The 26,765-nt window shown below is 50.6% G+C and overlaps 1 protein-coding gene across 1 annotated transcript; it reads left to right on the forward strand.

The window, feature by feature from the left end:
- On the forward strand, positions 1 to 24,978 carry SP7 (Sp7 transcription factor). Its single transcript, XM_065419689.1, has 2 exons — positions 1 to 88; positions 23,699 to 24,978. The coding sequence occupies exons 1-2, from the start codon at positions 1 to 3 to the stop codon at positions 24,976 to 24,978; spliced, it is 1,368 nt and encodes a 455-aa protein (XP_065275761.1).
- Positions 24,979 to 26,765: the final 1,787 nt, after the last annotated feature.

Raw genomic sequence — 26,765 nt, forward strand, 5'->3', positions numbered from 1 at the left:
ATGTATTCAGGGGCCTTAGGGAATCCTGACTTAGCAGCAATTGGGTTTTCTCAAGCCAGGTGGAAACTAAACCCCAAGGAGCTGAAAAAAAGTAAGAAGCTCTTTTTTTTTCTCCTCTCCCCTTCTTTCTTTCTTTGCGTTTTCTTTTTATTTGGGGGGGGGGTGTCCTAAAATCAAACCCATTGTGAAGCTATAAGGACTGGGCAAAGGGGGTGCTGGGCAGGCAATCTTAAGAGGGGGTGAAATATACCAAGAGGAAGGAGAAGCAATAGAGATCAAGGATGTTTCCTCTAAACTCTGGAGTGGGAGCGCCTGGGTACTGATTGTGGGTGCCCTGGATTTCAGTGTGATCTGTGTTTAGTTTGCCTGAGTGTGCGTGTGTGTGTGTGTGTATAGACTTTCGCAAAACCAACCCAGGACTGTGCCCCATTTAACAGGGTATGTTTTTTAAATCTGAAGGGGTGTTTTCCTTGTTTAGATGAAAGGCAAAACTTGGAAGAGGGGAATCAAGTTAAAGAAAAAACTTTTTCTAGCCTCGCCACCCTTCACAAGCAGCGATTGCCTTCAGAGCAAAGGTTGGGAAAGATTCAGAAACCCAACTGCCCGGCTGCTATAGTCACAAATATTTAGGTTTCGGCTGAGGACAAACTCCCAGCTCAGGGCTCTTTTCAGATTTTATTGGCTACAGAAATTTCACCGGCTGGAGTTGCTATTTAAAGGGTTGTTTTTAAGATTTTTTTTTTAGAAAAAAGAAAAATCCTTTTTAATGATCCTACGGGATCGTGCAGCGAAAAAGTGTCTGACAGTCTTTTTTTTTTTTTAAAGAGGGGGATCGGGTAGGTTTCGAAGTTGGCTTTTTATTTTTTGAATAAGGGGGAAGAAGATAACGAGGGGGTTTTAATTAAAAGAAAAGGAAATAATGATCGGAGATGGAAAATAAAAGCTGCCCGAAGCTTGAACATTTCAAAAAACCCACAACCCAACAAGGCGTTTGAAGTTAAAATTTCAGCAGTGGCGAGAGATTTGAAGCTGGCGATAGGTGTGTTAATAAGGTCATGTTCCACATTAAAACTCCCCAGCGCCCCGCTAGCCCCCCTTCCATTCTCCGCTTCGCAGTCTCGGAAAAAAAGAAGAAAGTGGGGGGAATGGATCTTGTTAAAGCAATGGTGCTTTCAGCTTCCTGGAACCCGGCTACTGGCATCGGGCGCTTGGCACTTCAGGCAGCTGGCTTAGTTAAGAGTAGGATCAATCGGTCCTTTGAGGCCCTGAGGGCCCTCAGTTAGCAACAGTAAGGACAGGCACCTGGGCTGGTTTAAATCAGAGTCGATCTGTTGAGGGCAATGGGGCAAACCCTCCCCAACGGCTCCCTTGGAGTCAATGGGGCCAGACCCCCAGTTGGCATCATTCCATTGGCGTCGATGTCTCTATGCAGAGCGACGCCGATTGACTCCCCCCCGGGGATGTGGCGATGCGGATGCACGGCACCGTCTGAGAGGGTGCTCACAGCTTCCCAGGATTGGGCCCATGGTGCGTTGATGGGACTACCGCAAACCCAGCTATGGTCTCTCCCAAGAGGCTAGCTGGGGGTGGTGAGGGGGTCATCCCAGCTAGTGGCCTACAGACAAATATCTTTGCCCAGATGGCCACTGTTTCCAAGGAGATACAAGCCACCCAGTTTCCCTCTGCGCCCGATCTCTGCGGTGCCGCTCGCCCGTAGCTGTCTCGGCTTTGCTGCAAGTTGAGGGCACTTGGGGACAGTTTTGAAAGGTATTTAGGTGCCTAACCCCCAAGAAATCTGGCCCTTGGTCTCTAAGCTTGGCCCATGGCTGGGCCCGGAGCTGGTTCAAAGGGGGTTGCCACACCCCTGAGTCTTCTGTCTGATGTTTTGCTGACACCGGTCTGTTCTGTCTGTAGCCAGTCCCGTGTCTGTCCACCTGGGGCTGGTTAACCCGGCTGCCCCCTGCTCTGTCTCCTATGGAGAGGAGGGATTCAGTCAGGATGGACTCACCGGGGCAAGAGGGGGAGGAAACGGTCGACCAAAGGGGCTGCCTCTAATTTGGCCCAGTCAATTCCCCCCCGCCCCGCGTCAGTTTCATCCTCCCCCCACCAAAACAGCTCTGGGCTGAGGAAAGTTACAGCTGGAAAAAAACAAGGCATGTGCTGGTCCCCTAGCCCGACTCGGCTGCCGTCCATGCATGGGGAGCCAGGGGTGGCAGGGGAAGGGGGTGCACGGGAAAGGCTCGCTCCTAGCTCCTGGCACAGGTGGGCTTGGGATTGCAGCTCTTCTGTGGGCAGTAGGAGCCAGGACTCCTGGGTTCTATTCGGGGAGGGAGTTGAGTGGTTAGAGCAGGGGCCTGGGTCCCCTGGGTTCTGTTCCAGCGCTGGGAGGGAATTGAATGGTTCGACTGGGATGCCTGCGTTCTATTCCTCGGGAGTGGTCAAGTCAGGGGAGTGAGACTTCCCAGGGGAGTATTGCCTAGTGCTTAGTGGCCGGGGCTAGGTTCCGCCATTGACCTGCTGGGTGACCTTGGGCATATCCCGTCCTCTCCCCCTGCCTCCATTTACCCACCTGTAGAACAGAGTTAATCACCCTTTCGCACCTCCCCGCAGCACCCGGCGGGGAGGTTAAACAAGGCCCCTAAAAGGCAGAGGCACGGCAGGCATTGCTGCCAGCCTCGCCGAGGCATGCCGCGCTGGGAGGGAGCGGAGCATGTGCGTGCCAGGGGCCGAGACGTGGCGTCGCCGCTTGCAGCAGGTCCCACCTGGGCCAGCTGCACATTGGATGCTGATGGAGCAGATCTGGATGGGCGCTGGGGTGAGGGTGGAACTGACCCTTCTAGGAACACAGCTCGAACCATCTGAGATTCCAGGTGGGGGGTAAATCTGCTCCCGTTTTAGGGAGCAGGGATTAATTTCGAGCACGTCGGACCAATTAAAGAAATTCCTTATCCCTCGTATTAAAGACCCTTCGGGCCAAGCTCCTTTGGGCACAGCTGCAGCCGCTCTGCACCAGGTTATGGCAGGGGCAGACTGTCCCGTTTAGGGTCCCATTTCCGAGTGCTCAGCACCCACACTCAGGGCTGGATTTCCCAATGGCTTCAGCCCCTCAGCAGGAGCTGTCGTGACACCAAGTTTTCAGAAGAGTCCAGCAGCCAACTAAGCACCTTTGCCGTCTGACCTCCCCGCACCAGGCTCTTTTCCATCTTGCATCTCTTGCCGCATCCGCTGTGGGATTCACTCGTGATGCTGTAGAACATTGTTGTTTCTGCTGATATGAGTTTTACCCATTATCAGCCACATCCCCCGCTCCCCTTCCCCACCTCCTTCACATTAATTATTTTTGTCCTGTGGAATTTTTAGGGTTTCTTGAGGATTAGAGGGCAAAACACAGGTCTGATGCATCCCACACCCACCCTCCTTCCTTTGTCATGTAGAAACCGATCCTCCTCTCCTATCTTCCTCATGAATTTCTCAACACCCAGATTCCCCTCTTGCTGTAATGAAACAGGAAATCCCCAAAGGAGCAGATTTTCAAAGCCGTCAAGGGGGATTATTTTATCATCACATGACTCCAGGAGCTGGTGCTTTAATTAAAATGCCAAATATCATAAGTCTTGGCCAGCTGTATATGTCATTAACCTGCCAGAGGCCCGAGCTGAGATCAGGACTTTATCATGCCAAAGATCTCACCGTCTAAATAGACAAAGGGTGAGAGGGGAAACTGAGGCATGCAGGGTCACCCACCAGAAGCTGGGAATAGAACCAAGATGTTCTGAGTCCCCATCCAGTGCCTGTTCCACTTAGACACGTAACTCCCATTGAAATGAATCCCCTAGACAGCTTGAAAAATCTCCACCTTTGTGTGAAGAATAATAATAGTTTTGCCAATATGAATGACCCCTCACCCTGTCCCATATGAGGCCAAGGTAACATCATTATCCCCAGTTGGGTGTGGAAACTGAGGCACATGAGGCCATAATGTAGTAGCTCACCCATTAAGTAGCTCTAATTTTGCACCCAAGCAGCCAGTGCAAGGTCTGTAAGTTTCTTTCCATGGTATCATGCTTAAATTCTCAGTATCCTCAGAGCTAGCAAGTCTCCCACTTATTTGGAGCTTAGGGTCTAGGAAAGGTGAATTGTGGCATTGCGCATACACTGCACTGAGGTCAGAGGGGATCTGAGGTCTAGTCACAGCTTGGCCTGCTGGGTGACCTCTCTGGGCCTCAGTTTCCCCATCTGTAGAATGACGATAATACAGACTTGGAGATCTACTGATGAAAAGCGCTATTTAAGACAAGACATTTCTATTATTATTACGGGTGCAGGCTAAACCAATCTGAAACTGATCGAAAGGTGTCCACACAAGGGTTTAACCACATGGTTTGTTAAACTGGTGTGACTTCTGTGTTCGGCAAGCCCCGAGTGTGTCCCCAGGAGTGCTTTGCATTGTGCATTTTTAAATCTGTGTCATTAAACTGGGGCACTTTGCTGGCCCAGACAAGGCCAAAGAGAAGACGAAAAGGAGGGGACTGAATTACTGGTGGTCGCTGTTAGCATCAGGCCAGAACCCTGGCTCCTTCTTTGACTGGGCAGAGGCCTGGTCCAGCTAGTGGATCAGAGACATAGTCTATTGTTGGATGAAATTCCCTCTGCCAGTATCAGGCACCAACAGAGGATCAGGCAGAGCCCAGAGCTGAGAAGAATCCAGCCCAAGGTCTGGTGAGTTTCCCCCCCGGTTCAGCCCAGAACTCAGAGCAGGGACTAAAAAAAAAGCACAGACACTGAGCATATAAACGCAGCCCCCATTCCTCTGCCTCTGATTCTTCCCCACCTGTGGCAAACTCCCCGTCCGCCCCGTAGGCTCCAGTAGTCTTCCTATTGGAGCACACTGATTGTGGCCCAAAGCGCCTTGGCACGAAGACCGGCCTCCCGAACAAAGTCCACCAGGGCTCCCAGCATGCACCGGGGCTCCCCTTAGCATCTCTTTGGTTCGGTGGTTTCAAAGGCCTTTCCCAGGAGGTCCTGGGTCCCTCATGCAGAGTCCCGAAAGCTGCGTTGGCCCCTCTCCTGGAGGTTGGGTCATGTTGGTCAGTCCCCTTGTCACAACAGTGACCTGCTGGAGGACGGGCGGAGTCAGTGGCAGAGTCCAGAATGGAATCAGGGCTCGGGGGGATTAACTCATTCTATCTGCACCATCCCGTCGGTTCAGGGGTGCCGAAGAGCCCCTGGGCAAGGCAATAACAAATGAGAATCCAGGCGTTCTGGCTCCCCATCCCCTGCCCTAATTCCCAGAGCCAAGAATAGAACCCAGGCGTCCTGATCCCAGATTTCCTGCCTTCACCAAAGGACTGGAGGCTGTGAAGGGTGGAAGGAGAGGCCGGAGGGAGAACCCATTAAGGATTTTTTTTTCCAGGAAGGGAAGGACATCAAAGCTGCCCTCTGTCCCCTCCCGTCTGCCCCGCCCTCCTCCCCGCACTACTAGCAAGCGGGATAGTGGTTTCCTAGTGGTGGGTCCTTGGATCACATTTGTCCGCCCCCTAGGTTTCACGTATCCCGCTCGCTGGATTTCACACGTCTTGTTCTTGCCGGGCCGGCCGGCTTTATTTAATTCTCAGGAGGGCATTGGTGGGTGCAATCCAGTGGCACAGATCAGGTTTCCATCATAGAGCTTGTCCGGACTAGGGAGAATTGCACCTGTCGAAGGATAGCAGTGGCATTACACTGATGCAAACCCCAGATGTGGAGCACACGGGTCTGCCTACCTGGCCTCCGCTGTGAGGACATGGATCTGTTACAGCTCCTAGCCGTGCAGGCTGGAGCTTTAGCTCACGCTGTAGGAGGGTGGGCTTGGGAGGTCCCTGGGGTCGGACATCACAACTGCATAGGTGCATAGGCGTTACTGCAATTTACGTGTTTGCGCTGTTGCAGTGTATCCACATCGGTGTGTGCAACACCTTCTCCCCAGGGCCGGGGCCTTAGCTCTGCCAGCAGAGATCGATTCCAGCTGTGACTCCAGGAAAAGCCCAGGGAGCACCCGGGCGGTGATCAGGGGCAGAAATTTGGGCTGAATAGTTTCTCTCTCCCAAAACTGGAAGGGGAACCGTCTGTCTGTGATGGCTGAGCTGACCGACTCGGCGGGCAGAGAGAGGGTACTTCATCGGCGTGGGCAGCAGAGCCCTGCACTGGTGCCGCCACAGTCTTTCTCCCGTCAGGGTTTCCATTACAGCCCACGCTGCACCCCAGAGGTAGGGATAGAGCCCAGGAGTTCAGGTCCCCTGCTCTAACCACGACTCTTTCCCGGAGCTGGAATAAAACCCCAGATCCCAACCCCCTGCCAGAGCCTTCTTTCCATTGGAACCCAATTTCATTCCCAAACCATCTCCCTCCAAACCAATTAATCCCCCCCAGCCCCCTAATTTCATTCTGGGAATAAAACACATAACCCTCCTCAACAAAGAACCTGGTTTGAATTCTTGAGAAAAACATACGGACTCCCCCACAACAGGCAGCTTTTAAAGCACTCAACCCCCGCCCCCCCATTCATGACTTCAAAACCTCAACTTTCAGACAATGCCCCAAAAATCATATTTAAAGAGCACTCCCCCAAATGCCCCAGTTCCATTCTTTAAAACACGCTCCCCCTAAAAGCCAACTTCATTCTTCAAAAGCAGACACCCCTCCCCGCCTCATTTAATTATTTTTGACACTCTCCCTTCTCCCCCAACCCACTCCTTTATAAGCCCTAGGTCAGGGGTTCTCAAACTGGGGGTCGGGACCCCTCAGGGGGTTGCGAGGTTATTACATGGGGGGTCGTGAGCTGTCAGCCTCCACCCCAAACCCTGCTTCACCTCCAGCATTTATAATGGTGTTAAATACATAAAAAGGTGTTTTTAATATATAAGGGGGGGTTGCCCTCAGAGGCTTGCTTTGTGAAAGGGGTCACCAGTACAAAAGTCTGAGACCCCCTGCCCTAGATCATGCCACAAAAAACAACAACTCCACAACCCAAAACCAGTTCATTCATTCTCGCTCACACGCCCAGCCTGGGGTGCGGTGGGGTGAGCGGGCAGCACGGGAAGAATCTAAAGTCCTTGTTCTCCTCCACTGGGGTAAATCAGAACGAATTCCACTGAAGTGGTTGGAATTACAGCCATTTAAAATGAGTGTAAATGGATTACAATCAGGCCCTCATTTCTTGCCGATGCTACTGTGCAGAGCCCCATCCGGCTCCGATTTAAGCCAATGGAGAAGTGTGACTGTTTAAAGAGACCTTAGTGTACATGAGAATCCCAGTGTTGCGATTTTACCATGAGTCTCGCGAGCTGTGGTTTTTCGGGAAGTCCCAGAGCTGGGAGTCACGGGGTGAGGTCAGAATATCTGGTCTCATTGTTTTAGACAAGGAAATAAGTCTCTAACTCTCATAATTGTGAGGAAAAGCTCGAAATGCGACTGACCGGAGTGTAACCCGAAATGCTCAGACCCCAGAAAAACAATAATACAGGTAGACAGCGAGGGCCACAGTGCTGGGTGTGCATGCCCACGTTGTATGGCTTTATTCCGGGCATCTAAAAGCTCCAAAGGGTTATTACTGAGTCAGTGCACCAGGTTAATCACAGGTTAGCCACCAGTCCAGAGCTGGCAAAGTCCCTTCCTGAGCTCACGTCTGATTTTCAGGGCATGATGTGCGAGGACTTTATCTCCAAGGCAGGCTATCTGACCAAAAAGTGCCAGCTGGCGATGACATGGTGACTTCAGTCCGCCCGAGGCTAGTTCTCAATAATACATCCCTATTACTGATGTAATCTAAGCGTTTTACCAGAAGCCAGAATACACGTAAAAAAAAACCCCAACATTTATTATTTAATTGTAAAAGCTTATGAGTTTTTTAAGCCAATCTCAGGCATTATTCAAAGCTTGACTGATGGTTTTTGAACACTCCAAGTTGGTAATGCTAGAATCAGGCCTATTCTAGTTTCATGGGAGCCAGGTTGGAGCCTTATTATTGGCCCTAAAGACGTGTAAAATGTGCTAGATCTTGAGAGGTCAGATCTTGAAGTCTTTAAATCATGATTTGAGAACGTCAGTAACTCAGCCGGAGGTTCTGAGTCTGTTACGGGAGTGGGTGGGGGAGGTTCTGTGGCCTGCGACGTGCAGGAGGTCAGATTAGATGATCAGGACAGTCCCTTCTGGCCTTAAAGTCTATGAGTCTAAGGGCCTCGTTGGTGCCCATGGAAACTGTTTCACAAATAAGCCGAAATACGCGAGGATCCATCCAAAGGCAGGCGGGCACTCTGCCAGTTCCTTGCGTAAAATAAGAAGAGAAAGAATTCGGAACCAACAAAAATCAGCCTGGAGATATTTAGCTGCAAGAGCAGAGTGGCCGATTTGGGGAGAGTTTTATAAAAATGAGGGGGATGCTTTGTTTATTTAAAAAAAAAAAACCCAAAGAAGAATCAACAAAGAAATAAATAGATAAATAAAAAGTTTGGTGCTTCAGGAAACTTCTCACTGGCTTGAGGAAGTTCTAACGGGCCATGAAATATTTTTAGATTTTCTTTTTTAATACTTTTCCCTCCTCCCAAAAGTAAAAATCCCCCCTTTTGCCTCATCCTCTAGCCCTGTGCTTGGCTACTTGCACAAACGTAACAGCTACCCTGCTTGGGACTGAACCTGGAGCAGTTTCTAGTGAAGAGTATGAATGGGTTCTGCTTTAGCTAAAGCAGCGGCTCTCTGAACTTGGTGACAGTAGTTGACGCTCTGGTTTTGGCACGGACATTTTTTATAAATTTCACGGCAAATGGGGCAGGAAAAAAATGATACGTCACCAAACGGTCACAAAACAACGTAGTTGGCGCTGAAAGGTCAGGCCCAGGGTGTGTGGTGGGGGTGGAGAGGAAGCCCACCCTGCATTCGCCCCACACTGGTGACTCCTGTCCCGTGGGGCTGGACTTGATGTCCTGCTCCAGGCATTGCAACCTGGCACCACTCAGGTTTGGCCCGCCCACCTCTCCATCTACAGACGGGCCAAACCTCAGTGGTGTTGCGACCGAGCGCGTGGGGTTTCAATGCCAAAGGGGGTCTAATCAAACGAGGGTTGCCACTTTTGGTGGGACGTATTCCTAGAGGTTTCATCACAGGACGTAATCTTTAAAGATTAATTCCTGGAGACTTCAGGACAGTCCTGGAGGGTTGGCAACCCTACATGAAATGTGGTTTTTCCACGATTTCAGGGACTTTCTTCAAACTTGCGATTTCCATGATCACTATGACCCTCCATGACAAAAATGCAGCCCTACACATAAACCCCTTGGTGTGGTCCGGCCTCTGTTGAGGGCTAATCTAACCTATAGGCACTGACAGAGGGGGTTGAAACTGCTGGGTCTGCCAACCAGATGGCAAGGGCTCCACCTGCCCCCCACTTCCTGCTTTTGTTTTGTTCTGAGTTTCACCCAAATCAATAGGGTTCTCCCCACCGCTGCCTAGAACATTGCCATGGAATTGATCAGCTGTAGCATGCAAAAGTGATCGCGATACACAGACAGACAGAGACACGCCACTAGTCGCATGTAAAAGGCCTCAGAAGCTTGGGGCCAATGGTATTTACCCAGAGCTCTCGGGGCAGATGCAAGCCTGCGAAGGGGTTGTAATGGCTTAACCCTAATTCATCTTGCTAGGGTAATCATGACAATTACTCCTGGACCCCGCTGGCTCCCTACCCCCCCGACTCCCATCGCTCCTGGCTCCCTCTGTCTCCCTCAATCCCCCACCCATTGCCCCAGCCCCTGCTGCCTGCCCATCCATCCCCCCAGCACCCCTGGGCTCCGCTGCCTCCCCAGGTTTCCCCCCAATTGCCTCTGGCCCCCGTTGCCTCCTTGGGATCCTCCCAATCGCCCCCCACCCACCCAGTCCCCGCTGTCTCTCTGGTCTCCCCACCCATCCCCCCATCGCCCCAGCCCCTGCTGCTTCCCTCAACCCCCCAACCCATCCCCCCTGGCCTCTGCTGCCTTCCCGTCCATCCCTCCATCCCCCCTGGCCTCTGCTGCTTTCCTGGGCTTCCCACCCACCCGCATTGCCCCTGGGCTTCGCTGCCTCCCACCCCCCCCTTGCCCTGAGCTCCCTTCCATGGCCTCACACCCCAGGCCTGCCACGCTTCATGCCTCTTGACCACAGCGCCCTGGGCGGTCGCCCACCCGTAAGGCTGGCCCTGGCTAGAAGGGACCATTCTGATCAACTAGTTAAACCTCTTGCCTAACACAGCCCAGAGAAACTGACACCTAGTCAGTCCTGCATGAAGCCCATGTCTTGTAGCGGAGCTAGAACGCAGTTTGGATGCAGAATCCATCCCTTGGTAAGTTGTTCCAATAGTTAATTGCCTTTCCTGTCCAAAAATTGCACCTTATTTCTCAGCTGATTATGTTTAGTAGCCACTGGATCTCATTTGCTTTTCCCTGCTGGGTTAAAAAGCTCTCTGTCGTCTGGCACCTTCTCTTGAAATGTCCCAATTCAAGCTGGGCAAAAATCCCCCACAGATTCGGTTCGACTGAAACAGTTTGTGAATTTATGTCGATTTCTGCAAATTGTTTTGGTCAGAAAAAACGTCTCTAAAAACAATTCAGAAAAAGTCGGAACCTTTTGTTTCTGTGCTTTCGAAAGGAAACCTCTGACTTTTTGGTTCGATATTAGGTTGAATATGATTTTTTTTAATTGAAAAAGGGTGGGGGGAGCGCAAAATGAAACATCGCGTTTGGGGTCGGGGACAAGGTTTCATTCGACCCGAAATGAAATTTTTTTCAACTTTCCGATTTGCTAAAAAGTTTGAAAATTTGGGTCAATGAAACTAATCCCCCCCCCCCCCCCGTTTTTTTGGAATTGCCGCGAACCAAAAAATCCATTGTTCGCCCATCTCTAGACCCAAATGATGGTGCTTCCACTACCTCCATTGAGAAAAGATTCCCCAGCCGAACAGACTCAATCATCAGAAAGAATTTTCTGATATTCAGCCTAAAGGTTCCCCTTTGTAATATTCTCCCGTTACTCCTCCTGTGGCTACAGCCCCTTGCAATGCACCCATTCGGGGCCTTCCTTAGATGTGGGTGGCGGGTTCTTTCTGACAACTCCAACCAGACCAACTGGCTGCAAACAAAAGCACTGGGCAATGCCTGGGGAACAAAGGAATTATCACTCGCAAGTGCTGGGGTGGGGAGGGGGCAAATAAGTGTGAGTCAAACTTAAGGAAATATTCAGTGCTTGCTGGCTGTGTGCGTAGGGCAGGGGGCAAGCGCAAGGGTATGAGCCAGGATACCTGGGTTCTGTTTCTAACATTGCTGTTGAATGGCTGTGTAACCTGGTCGTTTCCTGCTCTCTGCCTCAGTTTCCCTATCTGTGAAACAAGGATAAGGGAGGGTCAAATGCTTCATTGCTGCTGTTGGCCGAATTTGTTGCATGCCCCAGGGGGCTTCTCCATTCCCCCACAAGTCCCTTGTGTGTCATCCTGAAACTCCCCTTCCCACCGGCCTAGGGTGACCAGACGTCCCGTTTTTATAGGGACAGTCCCGTTTTTGGGGACTTTTTCTTATATAGGTGCCTATTACCCCCCACCCCTTGTGCCGTTTTTTCACAGTTGCTATATGGTCACCCTACAGAGGCCAGGGGCTCTGTGTGTGACCCCCCTCTTCCTTCCCATGCCAGGATCTCTGTGTGCTCCCCCAGTTCTTTCTTTCTTTCTTTGGATGTCAGCATTTTAAGCTCAATTGGGAAATGGACAGAGCTGAAAGGAGGGGTGTTGCTGTCATGCTGGAAGGCGTTAATTTCTGACATCAGCCAGTTCCTTGATCTATAGCGAATTAGAGGCGGCTGATGCTGATGGCTTTGCCCACCTGATGCCACGGGCCCCCCTTTGCCCCTTTTGTTTTCTCCAAATTTCCCCCAACTCAGTAGGGTTCTGTCCATGGACGCCTGGAATATTCCCTGAAATTTGTGGAATGGGCAGGCTGTGGCAATCAGAAGCTATCGCATTGCAGACCGACAAGCAGCGAAACGCCATCAATCTGCATGGAAGAGCCCCATAAGCCAGTGATATTGACGCAGAGCTCGGACCCGGCTCAAAGGGTACCAGGGACTGTAATGGCGTAACAAAAAGTCAGGTGAAGACGAAAGGACAATTCCTGCTCTAGCAGTTATCTCTTAATAGCTGGGACATGGTGCTGGATGTGGTATAAACCCCTCAGCGGAGAGCTGGAGCCTGCATCTCAAAGGCCATATCTACATGCCAGACTTCTGCCGGCATAACTGCGTCGGTCATAGGTGTGAAATGGTGTGACCCGAACGACACAGCTGCGCTGGCAGAAACCCCAAGTGCAGACGCAGTTGCTCTGAGAGAGCTGTGCTTTTATTGCTATCGCTTGCTTCGGTTCACGGACCAGGGGGAATAAGTTCTACCCGTGAGATTGCAGCTTTGGTGGTATAAACTATGTCCACACTAGGAGCGCTTTGTATAGTCTAGCAGTATTCCTGTAATAGTAGAGGCCTGACCTTAGTTATAGGCTAGGTTAGCTGACAGGCTGGGGTAGCCGGAAGGCACAGGGGGTGGGTTTAGGGTGTATTTGACAGCTAGGTCACCAGCTTAAACCTGGCCTACATCCCTAGGCACTGGGAAGGGAGCCCCTGTGTGGAATAAGTTTGGAGGGTCTCAGCTTAACTCCTAAGGAACAAGGGTCAATGTTGCAAAACCCACTGGCACAGCTGAGTCCCATGATTGGCAGGGCCAGGCCTGTTGATGCTGAAGTCCCATGCTTGTCTCTCCTGGCAGGGGGGCTGGAAGCCATTGAACCAAACCGTAAACCCTGTGTATAATGGAAACCACTTCAAGCCAGGGGGTGCTGCAGTTCCAGCACCTAGGGATGCTGGGGACACTGCCATGGCCTATGCTGGGTCTAAAACCTCTGGTGATTAGAGCCTGCAGGATTTTTTCCCAGGGCTTAGGTTGGTCAGTACAGCTTTTGGGAATTGGTCCTGCTTTGAGCAGGGGGTTGGACTAGATGACCTCCTAAGGTCCCTTCCAACCCTGATATTCTATGATTCTATGATACAGCAGCTGTTCCAATGGGGAAGTGTCTAAGGGCAAAAGCTAGTGGGTTTCCAGGAGACACTGTGGTCTAGTGGCAAGGGGCACTGGCCTAGCTGGATTCTATTCCTAGTTCTGCCATTAAACTTGGGCAAGTCACCGCCGCACTCTGTGCCTCAGTTTCCCCTCCTGCCTTTGACTGTTTAGAATGTGAGCTGGGGTAGGGATTGTCTCTCCCTGTGTGTCTGTGCAGCGTCTGGCACCATGGGGCCCCGATCTCAGCTGGGGTAGGGACTGTCTCTCGCTGTGTGTCTGTGCAGCGCCCGGCGCCATGGGGCCCCAATCTCAGCTGGGGCAGGGATTGTCTCTCCCTGTGTGTCTGTGCAGCACCCGGCACCATGGGGCCCCGATCTCAGCTGGGGCAGGGACTGTCTCTCCCTGTGTGTCTGTGCAGCGCCTGGCACCATGGGGCCCCAATCTCAGCTGGGGCAGGGACTGTCTCTCCCTGTGTGTCTGTGCAGCGCCTGGCACCATGGGGCCCAGATCTCAGCTGGGGCAGGGACTGTCTCTCCCTGTGTTGTCTGTGCAGCGCCCGGCACCATGGGGCCCCGATCTCAGCTGGGGCAGGGTCTGTCTCTCCCTGTGTGTCTGTGCAGCGCCTGGCACCATGGGGCCCCGATCTCAGCTGGGGCAGGGACTGTGTCTCCCTGTGTGTGCAGCGCCCGGCACCATGGGACTCTGTTGTGGGCTCTATGCTACTGAAATATAAATAACAATGATAATCATTCTGATTTGGTCACAATTCACACCCAGCTCACGCTTGTGCCTGGAGCCGGTTTTCCATAACCGCTCAGCAGCTCCCATTGAGGACTCTCTCTCCCGCTAGCCCTAGAGATCTGTCTCCTCTGGCCTCAGCCCAGCTAGCAGCTCCCTCAGCTGCTGGTACCAACTGGCTGCCGATACCTCGCTGGTCTCCTGGTTTCACGTTGTCCCTGACAGCGGCCGGGGCACGGCAGGGGGGTGGGTAGTTGGGCTGGGACCCTTGGCCTGGGCTGATTCAAGCCGCGGGTCTATCTCAGCCACGGCCCGGCATATTCTGTTCCCTCTACCTGCCCCCACCACCGTGTTTCCTCAGACTCTGAGGCGGCAGCAACCCTGGGGTCTGGCACTTCCCACGGAGCAGCCCGGCCGCATCTGAGTCCCTGGGTGTTTTGTGTGAATAGCTGAGGCTCTGGTCTGGATGTTTCCATCTGGCCATGCCTGTTGCCAGCCAGAAGTGGGGAGGGGAGGGGGGATCTCAGACAGCTCCCTGTCCTCTCGCCTCGCCCGAGGGGCAGCACGACGTGGTGTCGACAGCCAGACTCATCCCCGGGCCAGCTCCTTGGACTGCATTGCTCCACAGTGCCTGGCACTGCCATACTGTGGTTGCATTGCAAAGCCAGCAGGACCCTCCCAGGCTGCTGAAAGAGACACTCTGAGGCCGGATTTGGCTTGACATTAGGTGCTGCTGGGAAGGGGGCGAGTTCCTCTAATGCCCAGTCAAAAATGTTCCCCTGGAATCTACGTCACAACGGCCAACAGCAAATCCCCGTTGTCCTGGCAGCGGGTCGCCACTCAGGTACTGCAGCAGTGGGTTGGCATGGAATGGAAGCATGCTGGAAACCCATGCCCCGGTCTGCCCCTCGAATCAAAGCCCCGAGACCACAATGAGGGGCATTGCTACGAGATTTATCCAGCCTGTCTACGCTACATGGGCAATCCACTCTAAGCACCCACTGTCCTGTCCCAGCACACCTTGGGATGGATCCTCGGGGAGGCAGGCTCCTCTTGGGTAGTTTCCAAGCCCTGAGACAGCTCTAGGGGCTTGTCTATGTGCAGCATCGCTCCAGTTTAATTTAAGGTGTGATTTGAAAGTGACTGAACGAAATCAGAGCCAAAGCCCCTTTGGCCACGTTTATTTCAGTTTAAACCAGACTCATGTTAGGAACAGGTTTAAGTGAAACCAAAATAAGATGCTCTTAATCTGAAATAAGATCGTCCACACAGGATTTTGCACTGGTTTAACTGAACCAGTTTAATGAATCTGGTACAACACATACTATGTGTAGACAAGTCCAGGATGTTACAAAACTGGTTGACTGATCAGCTGAAACTGACTAACTGCAATGGATTAGAACAGGAGCGGCGCCAGGGTTTTTGGCGCCCTAGGCGGGGGTCCTTCTGCGCTCCTGGTCGTTGTTGGCAATTCTGCGGCGGGGGGGTCCTTCCGCGCTCCCGGTCTTCCGGGCACTTCGGCGGCGGGTCCCGGAGCGAGTGAAGGACCCGCCGCAGAATTGCCGCCGAAGACCCGGAGCGTGGAAGGACCTCCCGCCGCCGAATTGCTGCCGAGGGCGGCAAAATGCCGCCCCCCCAAATCCTGATGCCCTAGGCGACCGCCTAGGTCGCTTAAATGGAAGCGCCGGCCCTGGATTAGAAACAAAGTGACAGACGATCTTTTTCATGGATTCATAGATGAAGGACCACTGTGATCATCGAGCGGACCCTCCTGTATAACACAGGCCATAGGACTTCCCTGAAATAATTCCTGTTTGAACTAGAGCATATATTTTAGAAAAACATCCGGTCTTGATTTTAAAGCCACCTATTTGAATCAATGCAAACTGCTAGTATAGACACACTTAATTCGGTTTTCCCCTTGCATCAATTGACTCAATCTAAATCAAAGCTAAACTGATTTACGTGAGGCTGTCTGCATTAGGCATTTGCATTGCCTTAACTAAACTGGCTTTTCGTTAAGTTTGTGCAGCTCTTTCAGTATGCAAGGCCTGTGTCTTGTTATGTTTGGAAAGCGAGTAGCAGATTGTGGGTGACACCAGAATCCTAATAAAAATAGTCTTAGCTCAGGGAAATAATAATAATAATTTTTTTTAAAAAGCCACAAATAGTGAAAAATAAAGTGCTTAAAAATATGATTCCTGAGCTGACAATCTTCCTGTAATAACAGACAAATCTAAGGCCCTCTAAAAATTCTTGGGAACAGTAGAGCCAGAACTCAGACTCTTCTGCTCCGAAAGCGCTACTACCTGTGTTCAAGGAGAATCTCCATCAGCAGTTTGCAGTAGAGGGTTTAGGACATATAGCTGAGCAGTTGTGATTCTCTCCAGCAGAGGGCAGTGGCACGTGTACAAAACTAGGCAAAACTATTACAAACATCTACAGAGTCTCTCAGCTCTTCCTCACCCCAATACAAATCAGCAGGGGGGCTGGTGGGGTGGGGGTGGGGGGATAGCTGTGATGTTAAAGAAGGAAATGCCAGTTTTTACACTCCAAATTCCAATGACAATATAGATAGATGCTTAGCATGTGGGTCAAAGCCTCTGAGTGATGAGCTGGAAATACGCTATGTTTTTTTACGCATTGCATGTTGGAATTGGCAAAGCCCCAAGCTCCCAGAGCAGCAGATTAAAAACATAAAGGGAGCAAATAAAGAGGAAGTCATTTAAGGAAGGGAAAGAGGAGGATTTAAAATGCCACAACGTAATTCAATTAAAAGGCCATAAAAAAAAGAGAGAGAAAGAGAGGGAGGCGAGATTGGAAACAGGAGGCTCTCGGAAGCCGTGAGCTCCTGCGTGGAGAGGATCAGCCATTCGGAGAAGCAAAATAATGAGACAAGCAAGGGGGGAAAAAAGCCAAGGGGCTGACGGCACGGATTCTGTGCAGCAAAGCTGGATTTATATCCTCGCTTCTGCATGTTAGGAAGGACGAGAGTTTTACTGAATGAGTTTTAACGATTCCAACAGAGTCTCTGTCCCTCCCCCAAATCAGCACTGGGCCCCAATTCAGGAAACCACTTAAGCACATGACGAGACATTTTATCATGAGCCTGGCAGTGCCTGGTGTTTAATGTCAAGCCCTAGCTCCCGGAGTCATGGGGCAGTGCGAGAATCTCACTAAGAACATAAGAACGGCCATACTGGGTCAGACCAATGGACCATCTAGCCCAGTGTCCTGTCTTCCGACAGTGGCCGATACCAGATGCTTCAGAGGGAATGAACAGAACAGGGCAATTATCGAGTGATCCACCCCCTGTTGTCCAGTCCCAGCTTCCAGCAATCAGAGGCTTAGGGACACCTGGAGCATGAGGCGGCATCCCTGACCATCTGGCTAATAGCCACAGAGGTGGCTAGCGCTTGTGGTTGCAGAGCAAAGCTGAAAAAAGGTGACCCTCCCCCCGAAACCCCCCCAGAGAGCCAATAAAAAGAACATCAATCAGACTTCTTTTTGCCTAAATATGATGATCTTTGGGGGCCTGACCCAGGAGTTTTTTGAACGCTGGATGAGTTAAGCACGTGCTTAAATGCTTTCCTGAATCGGGGCCTGAATTCTCAAGCCTCCAGCCCTGGGCTAGGCTAGATCACACCACAAGGGCTTAGAAGAAGGGTGGTTTTGTGACTAAGCTGGAACTCGAGAGTAGAGGCCTCTCAGGCCTAATTTTTAAGCCCAGCCTGGACTCAAACCCACCCAACCCAACCCTGACATGCCCACCGGCCGCCCCACCTTGCTGGGTTGTATGTGTTGCGGAGCGAGAGAAGCTGGGACTCCCGGCACGTTCACTCTGCAGCACACGCAGCACAACGAGGTGGCAGTGGCCGGAGGAGCGGGGCACACAGCTGCCACCGCGCTGACTCCGCAGGCAGGAGGAGGAGAGCTGATCCGAGCCCCAGAGGGTTCAGTTGTTCGCCCACGCTTGTGGTCAGGTCCCATCCAGGTCGGGTTGCAGGGCTCTACTCAAGAGACCTAGGTTCAGTTCCAGGCTCTGGCGTAGACTGTGTGTGACCTTGGGCAAGTCACTTAGACTTTCTGGGCCAGATCCTCAAAGGTATTCAGACACCTAACGCCCACAATGGGTGTGTGCCTCAGTTCCCCACCTTTAAAATTGGCATAATAATCCTGCCTTTCTCTGTCTCGCCCATGATTGAGCTCAAGGCCCCGTTGTGCAAGGTATGTACATGTAGCATGATGCGACCTTGATCTCCACTGAAATCTCTAGGTGCTACCTTAATGCAAATAACAACGTGAAGGAAATTCCCCAGATTTCATGCAGCTTGCAGTCGTTCTGTGACAGTGCAGCTTTATGACATGCATGGCAATGCCGAGTCCTGCAGGAAGATGTCGCACAGATCCATCGGGGCAACCAGATGCTTTAAGGATAAAGTGATGTATCTTGAGATTAAGGGGGGGGGGAAATGCAACAAGAAAAGTTAAAGAGTAAAGTTGCTTGGAGAGAACACTGTGTGTATAGCTCCTCTATGACAGGCTGCGGCAATGCTGAGAACAAAATGGCTGAACAAGCAGGCAGAATTCTCTCCTCAGACTATTTAATTTTTTCTCAAAAATAACAGGAGTACTTGTGGCACCTTAGAGACTAACAAATTTATTAGAGCATAAGCTTTCGTGGGCTACAACCCACTTCTTCGGATGCATATAGAGTGAACCATATATTGAGGAGATATATATACACACACATACAGAGAGCATGAACAGGTGGGAGTTGTCTTACCAACTCTGAGAGGCCAATTAAGTAAGAGAAAAAAAACTTTTGAAGTGATAATCAAGATGGCTCAGTACAGACAGTTTGATAAGAAGCAAGTGTGAAAATACTTACAAGGGGAGATAGTTAATTTTTTCTCGTTAGGTTCTGTTAATGACAAGAAAGGTAGAAATTAGGGCTGGTCAAAAATGTCCTATTGAAACTGTTTTAAGGTAGAAAATTGGGGTTTTGATTAAACAAACATTTTCACTAAACGTGTCTGCTTTCTGCAGAGATTTTCAAAGGTTCGTTGAAAAAAACCCCCAACTCCCAAAATTTATATTTGGAAGCGATGTAATGGTGCCTTATGGGAGTTGTAGTTTGGGTGCCTCGTGCCATCACCAGCAAGACTACATCTCCCATGTTACACCATGTCTATGCCGCACCCATGATGCATTGTGGCAGCTCAGCAAGAGGGAGAACATGGTGTATCATGGGAGATGTAGTCCAGCCAGGGAGCCCAGTCCAGAGGGTAGAAGGCATCGAAACTACAACTCCCGTGAGGCACCACGGCAACATTTCTGAATAGAAATTTTTGGGTTTTGGATGAAAACTTTTGAATTTTTATTTTTCACCCACAATGTTGAAATTTTCCATGAAACCCTCCATTTTCCAGCCAACTCTAGTAGAAACATAAAGGGACAGGGCAGAGAAACCAAAAAGTTTCCAGAGTTTCAGAGCAGGCCACTCTTTTGGAGTCATACATGCAACTGGCAATGAAATCCTCCCAGACCATGAGGGGTGGCAGGTGGGACTGTATGTTACCATATGTCATGGGAAAGGTAATTTCCCTTGCAGTTGCAGTAGATTTGGATTTCACCTCTGTCCACAGTGCTATAAGCAGTGGTTTGCAAAATATCTGGAACAAAAATGCAATGCTTCTTGAATTTCAAGTCTTTTCACATTTCGTTCTGAACTCCAGAATGGGGACCGTTTCCATGGCAAATTTTGGTCAGGTGCATTAATTTTTCCAGTAAAAAAAAAAAAATAAAGAACCCATCTTCTCTTACAGCCCCATCCCCCATGCAAAACACGTTGCCACCTGTTATTATTTATTATTTGTTATATTTAGGGTGACCAGACAGCAAGTGTGAAAAATTGGGACAGGGGGTGGGGGGTAATAGGAGCCTATATAAGAAAAAGACCCCAAAATCGGGACATCTGGTCACCCTAGTTATATCATAGCATCTGGGAACGCCAGCCACGGACCAGGACCCCCTTGTGCTCAGAGCTGTACAAACACCAGACAAAAAGTCCCTCTCCCAAAGAGCTTCCAAGGCAAGCTATAAGACACATGGTTTTATAAATGTGAAAACAGTCCTTTTCCCAAAGAAGTCACACATAGAATATCAGGGTTGGAAGGGACCTCAGGAGGTCATCTAGTCCAACCCCCTGCTCAAAGCAGGACCAACCCCCAGACAGATTTTTGCCCCAAATGGCCCCCTCAAGGATTGAACGCACAACCCTGGATTTAGCAGGCCAATGTTCAATTGAACATTCCACAATGGTACATGGTCCACTCATGAGTATTAGTGACCCTTCCATGAGTAATATGTAAACCAAACCACACATCCCTTCTGATTCAGATTACACATGAGACATCCGAGAGCGATCCTGACTGCAGGTGGCCATGAAGACTGATTCTGACAAGACTTAAGAACTTTTCGAACTCCAGGCATGGGAATAACCCTACTGAGGGCTTAAAATTAACTCTTTGCGTGGTCAGAGCACATCGCTTTCTGTAAGTCTGAGATGTTACTCTAATGTCCTGCCCAGATTCCAATTTTGGGGTCAGATCCTCAGGTCAATATTAATAATAATTCTATTTAATTTATCATTTACATAGCGACAGCTGTTGTGATCGCTGCTTTGCTAGCTCCTGCCCTAACTTCCGCCTGCAGTTTCAAATGGACACAGTATTTTTCACTTCCTGCCCCAAATCATTGCGAGTGTTTCTGCCCGTAGGTAAACAGCTGGCACATCCCACCCCAGAGGTGGCTGCATTTTAATGGGGGAGGGGTAAAGTCAGCCATAGGTATACACAGTAGTTAGGCAGCAGTAAAGTGGGTCAAGTGATTTGGAATCTTTTGGGAGTCAAAGACACGATAGAAACTCAACATACATTGGCTAGAATGTTATTCATTTACAAGGATAACGTCAATTCGTAGAACTTACTAATGGCTGAAATGTGGCTTGGACAGAGGCATGAGATTGGCTGAGTAAGGACACAGGAGTGAAACGACAGCTCTGGTTTGTTTACTAACTTCTGAGCTATCTCAGGATCAGGACTGGACTAAGCAGTGAGGTGTACCAGCAGAGCGGTGGGTCTAGGGTGGTCCCAGGTTTGGAAGAGCAGTGGGGAGAAGAAAGCCAGGACTAAAGAGCATGTGTGCAGAAGGCCCCATAGCAGACCCTGGGGATTGAAGGGCATCAGCAGAGCTATGCACAGGGAGGGTAATCCAGGGCTGGAACAGCAGAGGGGCTGCGTTCCAGACTGGGGGCAGAACCACAGCCTCTTGTGCTGCTGCTCAGATCAGCTCCTTTGGCCGAGCCCCTCTCTGCGAGAAGCAATTTTTTAAGATCAGAAGGACCGCGCCACCCAGAGCGAGAACAGGGGCTAGATGCGAGGCGCGGTGATGCCAATTAGTGAAGCTACTCAGTGAGACCCAGATCTGAAGAAACTGACAAGCAGATCCGCCCCATTCAGTTAGGCTCCAGTTCCCAATTAAGCCCTACTCATCCTGCCATACTCTCTAGACCAGATTTCCAAGACATCTCAGCTCCCATTTAGGCACCAAAGGTCTCAGCCGCTCAGGTGCAAATTGAGGGCTGAGCTCTATGGGAAATCTGGTCCTGATTGTGGAGTCACTTAGATTCACACCTCTGGTGAGCCCTTGAATATGTGACCCCACATCCAGTAGCTACATGAGAATAAGAGAAAAATTGGTGGGCATCTTCCAAGTTCCACCCCCATGATAGGCTTGGCCCACACCTCTCAGAACTATTATTCAGAGAGTTCACACCTCACCCAGCTATTGTTTCAGGCTCTCTGCAGATTCAGGCAGACGTCGCTGTGTCAGTTACACTTGGTAACTGCACTGAAAACGTGAGATTCTTGCGAGCAGGAAGGCAATTTGGGATAGTTACGAGTATGCTGTATTGCCACGTACTAGCCCAATCCGAGCCCTGTCCACATCTCACTTCTGTTTTCACTAGCGCTGATTGGGAACATTTTTTCATCAGAAAATGCTGATTTGTCAAAACCAAATCTGCTCATGGGAAAGGATTGATTATGACAAATCTTTCAAATAAAAAAAAAAATTGAAAAAAGAAGCGTTGACATTTTTGAAAATAAAAGTTTTGTTTTTCAGTTCGAAACAACTTTTCATTTCAGAATTTTGGTGCATTTATACTTTCAAAAAAGTAAAAGGTTAATAAAAGGTCAAAATCAACCTGCAATGTTTCGAACTTACCAAAATGAAATGTTTCAGTTGACCTGATCTGAAATTTTTTCAGGTTATTGTTTTGCAAAAATATTTGAGATTTCAACTTTTCATCCTGATTCAGAATGGGAAAACATTTGGAAATCTCAGAAACTCTCGTGATATGGGAAAACCTGCCTGGCTCTAGTTCTCAGTCCCTCTGCTCAGTTAGCGTTTGCCTCCTGTCCCACATTCTCCTTATGCCATTGGTGTGAGAACGTTTTGCTCCTGCTGCTTGGAGAAGTCTCCTTGTGTCTGTCCTCATCACAGACTCTCCTTGGTTTCTACCCCTTCATTTTTTCTCCGCTTCTGTTGGATTGTGCTTTAGTCAAATGCAAGTTATTGTGCTCAATACGAAGGTGAATGGGTGAAATTCTCTGGCCTGTGACATACAGGAGGTTAGAGATGATCTAATGACACATGTTGGCCTTAAAATGTATGAATCTATGAGTCACACTATATATTTTCTAAAGTTGGGATTTTCAGAGGAGGGTAAGGGATTTAGATGTATCTGAGATTCCTACCTAATCACATGACTCCAGGAGCTGGGGCTTTAGGATAAACAGCAAATATCTTGCGATTTGTGATTAAAATCATAAGAGTTGGTAACACTGTAACTGCCCAAATCCCATTGAAATTCAGTGGGAATTGAGTGCTTAACTAAATTCCCATTGAAAACCCCAATCGACTTTGTGAGCTGCTAGGGTGCATCATGGGAATCCCATGACCGCTGTGCAGCATGGGAAGTTAGTTCAGCTGAGGAGCCCAGTCCATAGAGGGGAGAATGGGGGCGTCAGACACCCGAATTACAACTCCCACAAGGCACCACTTTGGGGAACGGGGGAGAATCCAATTACTATGAAACAATGAAGCCGGTTGGGAATTTTCCATTGAAATGTATCTTTGACGGAAAATGTGGTTTCTGCAAAATGGAAATTTTGTGTGGGAAAATGTTGACTTAGCCAATTTTTTTTTTTAAGCTGTTGGAAAAATCAAAAGAAAATGTTTAGTTTGGGGTCAGTTTGACATTAATCTGCATCTGCCCGAACCACTGCAGTGCCTTCTGGGTGCCTCATGCCTTTTTCTCCCGCTTGGGCAAGGCTTGCTGGCTGAACTACATCTCCCATGATGCACCACAGTCTCCCCTCTGGCTGGCCTTGGTGCATCATGGGAATCCCATGACCTCAAGGCATCATGGGAGATGTAGTGTCTCTGTGGAGCGCAGTCCATAACAGAGAATGGAGGCAGGAGGCACCGAACTACAACTCCCACGTGGCACCGCAGTGGCTCAGGTGAATGCAGATCTTGGGGATGCGGGGTGATTCTCTATTGTTCTCAATGGGGTGGGGGAGACTCTCCATTGTTCCCAGTGGGAGCTTATCTCTATCGTGCTGCATTTGTGTTGCCCCATGTCCTGGCCCCCTGCTCTTAGGATGCCCCTGAATCAGCTTGGCCCTGTACAAACCCAGCTGCTGAAGGCCTCACTGAGCCCATGCCAACGCACATGATCAGCCGGTCCTGTCTCCCTTTGCTGACGCCTTGCCCTCCTTTCTCCCTTCCTGCAGGAAGAAGCTCGCTATGGCTCCAGCCCCCTGGCTATGCTAACGGCCACCTGCAATAAATTTGGAGGCTCCAGTCCAATCCGGGATTCGGCCACGCCTGGGAAAGCGGGGAACCCTTTGGGGAAGAAGCTGTACCAGCTGGGAGCCGAGCAGTCCAGCCCCAAGCTCCGCAGCTCCGAGGCCATGGGAGATTCCTACACGGCCGCCTTCCCCAGTGGGAACGGGCTGATGTCCCCCTCGGCCAGCCCGCAAGCCTCCACCACCTACGGCAACGACTACAGCCCCTTCTCTCACTCCTTTCCAGCTTCCTCCGGCTCTCAGGACCCCTCATCCCTCCTGGTGTCCAAGGGCCACCCCTCGGCCGAGTGCCTTCCCAGCGTCTACACCTCCTTGGATATGGCGCACCCTTACGGATCCTGGTACAAAGCCGGGATCCATCCTGGGATCTCCAGTAGCTCCAGCAATGCCACGGCCTCCTGGTGGGATGTGCACTCCAATACCAACTGGCTGAGTGCCCAGCCCCAGTCGGACGGCCTCCAGGGCTCCCTTCAGCCTGTGCCGGCCCAGACATCCCTGAGCCCTCAGCTGCCAAGCTACAGCTCCGACTTCACCACCTTGAACCCTGCCCCATACCCGGCCGTGGGCATCACCTCCTCCTCTCATCTCCTCCCTTCCGGCCAACACATGCTGTCCCAGGAGATGTACAAGCCCAAGCCTGTGGCCAACAACTCCCTGATGGAAGGCGGGATCGGACTGAAGGCCCCACGTGGCGGCACCTTCAGCAGCACCACCGGCCGCTCGACGTGCGATTGCCCCAACTGCCAGGAGCTGGAGCGGCTCGGGGCCTCAGCCGCCAGCCTGCGGAAGAAGCCCATCCACAGCTGCCACATCCCGGGCTGCGGGAAGGTCTACGGCAAGGCCTCCCACCTCAAGGCCCACCTGCGGTGGCACACGGGCGAGCGCCCCTTTGTCTGCAACTGGCTCTTCTGTGGCAAGCGCTTCACCCGCTCAGACGAGCTGGAGCGTCACGTCCGCACCCACACCCGGGAGAAGAAGTTCACCTGCCTGCTCTGCAACAAGAGGTTCACCCGCAGCGACCACCTCAGCAAGCACCAGAAGACCCACACCGAGATGGGGGCGGCCAAGCCCGCCGAGGGCGAAGCCGAGAGGGAGGAGACGGCCACTGGCAGTGGCTCTCCAGGCGCGGCCTTGCAGGACGGGCTTGCCAACGACGACAAAGACACCACCAGCCCTGAGCAAAGCAGCTTGCTGGAGATCTAAGCTAGGGGTGGAGCTTCTCCTCCAGCCTCCTCTTCTTCCTCCTCCTGTTTAGTTCCCCCTCTCGCTGGATAATTTATTTCCTGGGGGAAGTGGCGGCTCAGATGCAGACACCTATTGGGTTCTTGGACGGGATTCTCTTGGGACCCTTGCTTTCTGCTCCACCCAGGCATGGGAGAGTTAAATGACCTTGATGCAAAGTCACATGGAGCAGGGGCTGGGATTTGAACCCAGTCCCTAGGTCGTGTTGTTTTCTTTGCCGTGAATAGGCCTACTGAGCCTTTTGTCCTACCTGGCCGGGATCGCTCGCAAAGCCACTGGCACCGTCTTCCTAAGGAGTTACTCAAGGTTGACCAAGGTGTGTGTGGGAGGAATCATCGCCCAGTGAGGGCTTGATCCCGGGCACTGGGAACCTGATCCTGCAAAGACAATGGGACTACTCGTGAGTTTGGTGTTCAGCGGGTGCATGGATGGATTGGGGCCCTGGAACTCAGCCCCTACCAGGATCGGGCCCTGAATGGTGCATCAGAACCTTTGCCCTCAGGTCAGAGGGGGCAGGGGAGGATACAAATAACCCATGTTGTCCTCCACCCACTTTACAAAGGAGGGCCACCAGTCACTATGCGGAGATACCAAGAGGAGCTTCCACCTTCCCCTCCCCCCTTCCCCCCGTGTATTTAATCTAGAAATGTAAGAATTATATTTATGTCTTAAGTTATGATGATGAGTTAAGGGAGCGGGGTGGGGGGTTTTCAAGAGACCGTTGTGTTTAAAACACAGGAGGAGTCGTCTTTTAACGAGGGGCTCCCTGTTAATTGGTCGTCTCTCTTGACAGGGCCTCTGTGATAAAGTTGACCTGCATTTAGCCTTGGGCCCTTTTTGGTTTTTGCTTCTTTATGATGGAGGGAAAAAACAACAACCCTGAACATTCCCCCCTCCCCCACTTAAACACCTTTTTAAAAAAATTCTCCTTAGTTTTTTACCTTATTAATATCAGGAATTTTAAAAATAGCTCAGGGACAGATTTCCAGTTCTTCAGCACGCTCAATCCGGGCCAGATTGACAAAAGAGCTCCGCACCCATACAGGGATAGGCAGATAAGTGAAGTCCTCAGCAACCAACCTGCCCCATATATTTAGGTGCCTAAATAAGAATTGAGCTCTTTTGTAAATTTCAGTCATAAAGTCTGATCTTCCGTGGTGTTATTTTTTTGCTAGGTGACCTTTGGGAGGTCTCAGGGATGTGTACTGTGAGCAGGAATAACTTAAAGGGGTGGTTTATTAACAATGGATTCCTTTCTCCAGAATGTTAGTTAGGCATCAGAGTCAAACAGGTGCTGACAAAGACAAGAGTTTTAACAGTCTGTCTAAAAAAATCCCTACCTGTTTCATTGCTCAGCTCTTGTGATGTCACTGTTTCACTAGATCTCTGGTCACCATAGAGTCTTCCAGCCCAGACAGGACCTGAATTAGGGATGTAGGACTGAAACGGACCTCCCAGGTCATCAAGTCCAGTCCCCTGTTTTCACAGGCAACCCTGGCAGATAATCCCCTTCATACACGTATTAAGCACCATCTTAAAACTAGTTAGGGTGTTTGCTCCCACTGCCTCACCTGACAACTCCAGACTGTAAACTCATTAGGACAGGGATTCGCTTTTGGTTTGTAGCTGGGCAGCGCCCTGCACAATGGGGCTGCAGTTCTGCCTGGAGCCTATGGGTGCTACCTCATACCAGTAATAGTAATGATGATGCTGATGATTTTTTTTTAAATGTAAAAAACAAGCAGAAA

The sequence above is a fragment of the Emys orbicularis genome, chromosome 19, assembly GCF_028017835.1.
Source record: "Emys orbicularis isolate rEmyOrb1 chromosome 19, rEmyOrb1.hap1, whole genome shotgun sequence".
Classification (NCBI taxonomy): domain Eukaryota; kingdom Metazoa; phylum Chordata; order Testudines; family Emydidae; genus Emys; species Emys orbicularis.

What these genes read in the sequence shown, in the direction of transcription:
- SP7 (XM_065419689.1), top strand. Translation starts at nt 1, where the DNA reads ATGTATTCAGGGGCCTTAGGGAATCCTGACTTAGCAGCAATTGGGTTT. An exon ending in AAACCCCAAGGAGCTGAAAA is followed by an intron (nt 89 to 23,698) that starts AAAGTAAGAAGC and finishes CTCCCTTCCTGC; the next exon opens with AGGAAGAAGCTCGCTATGGC.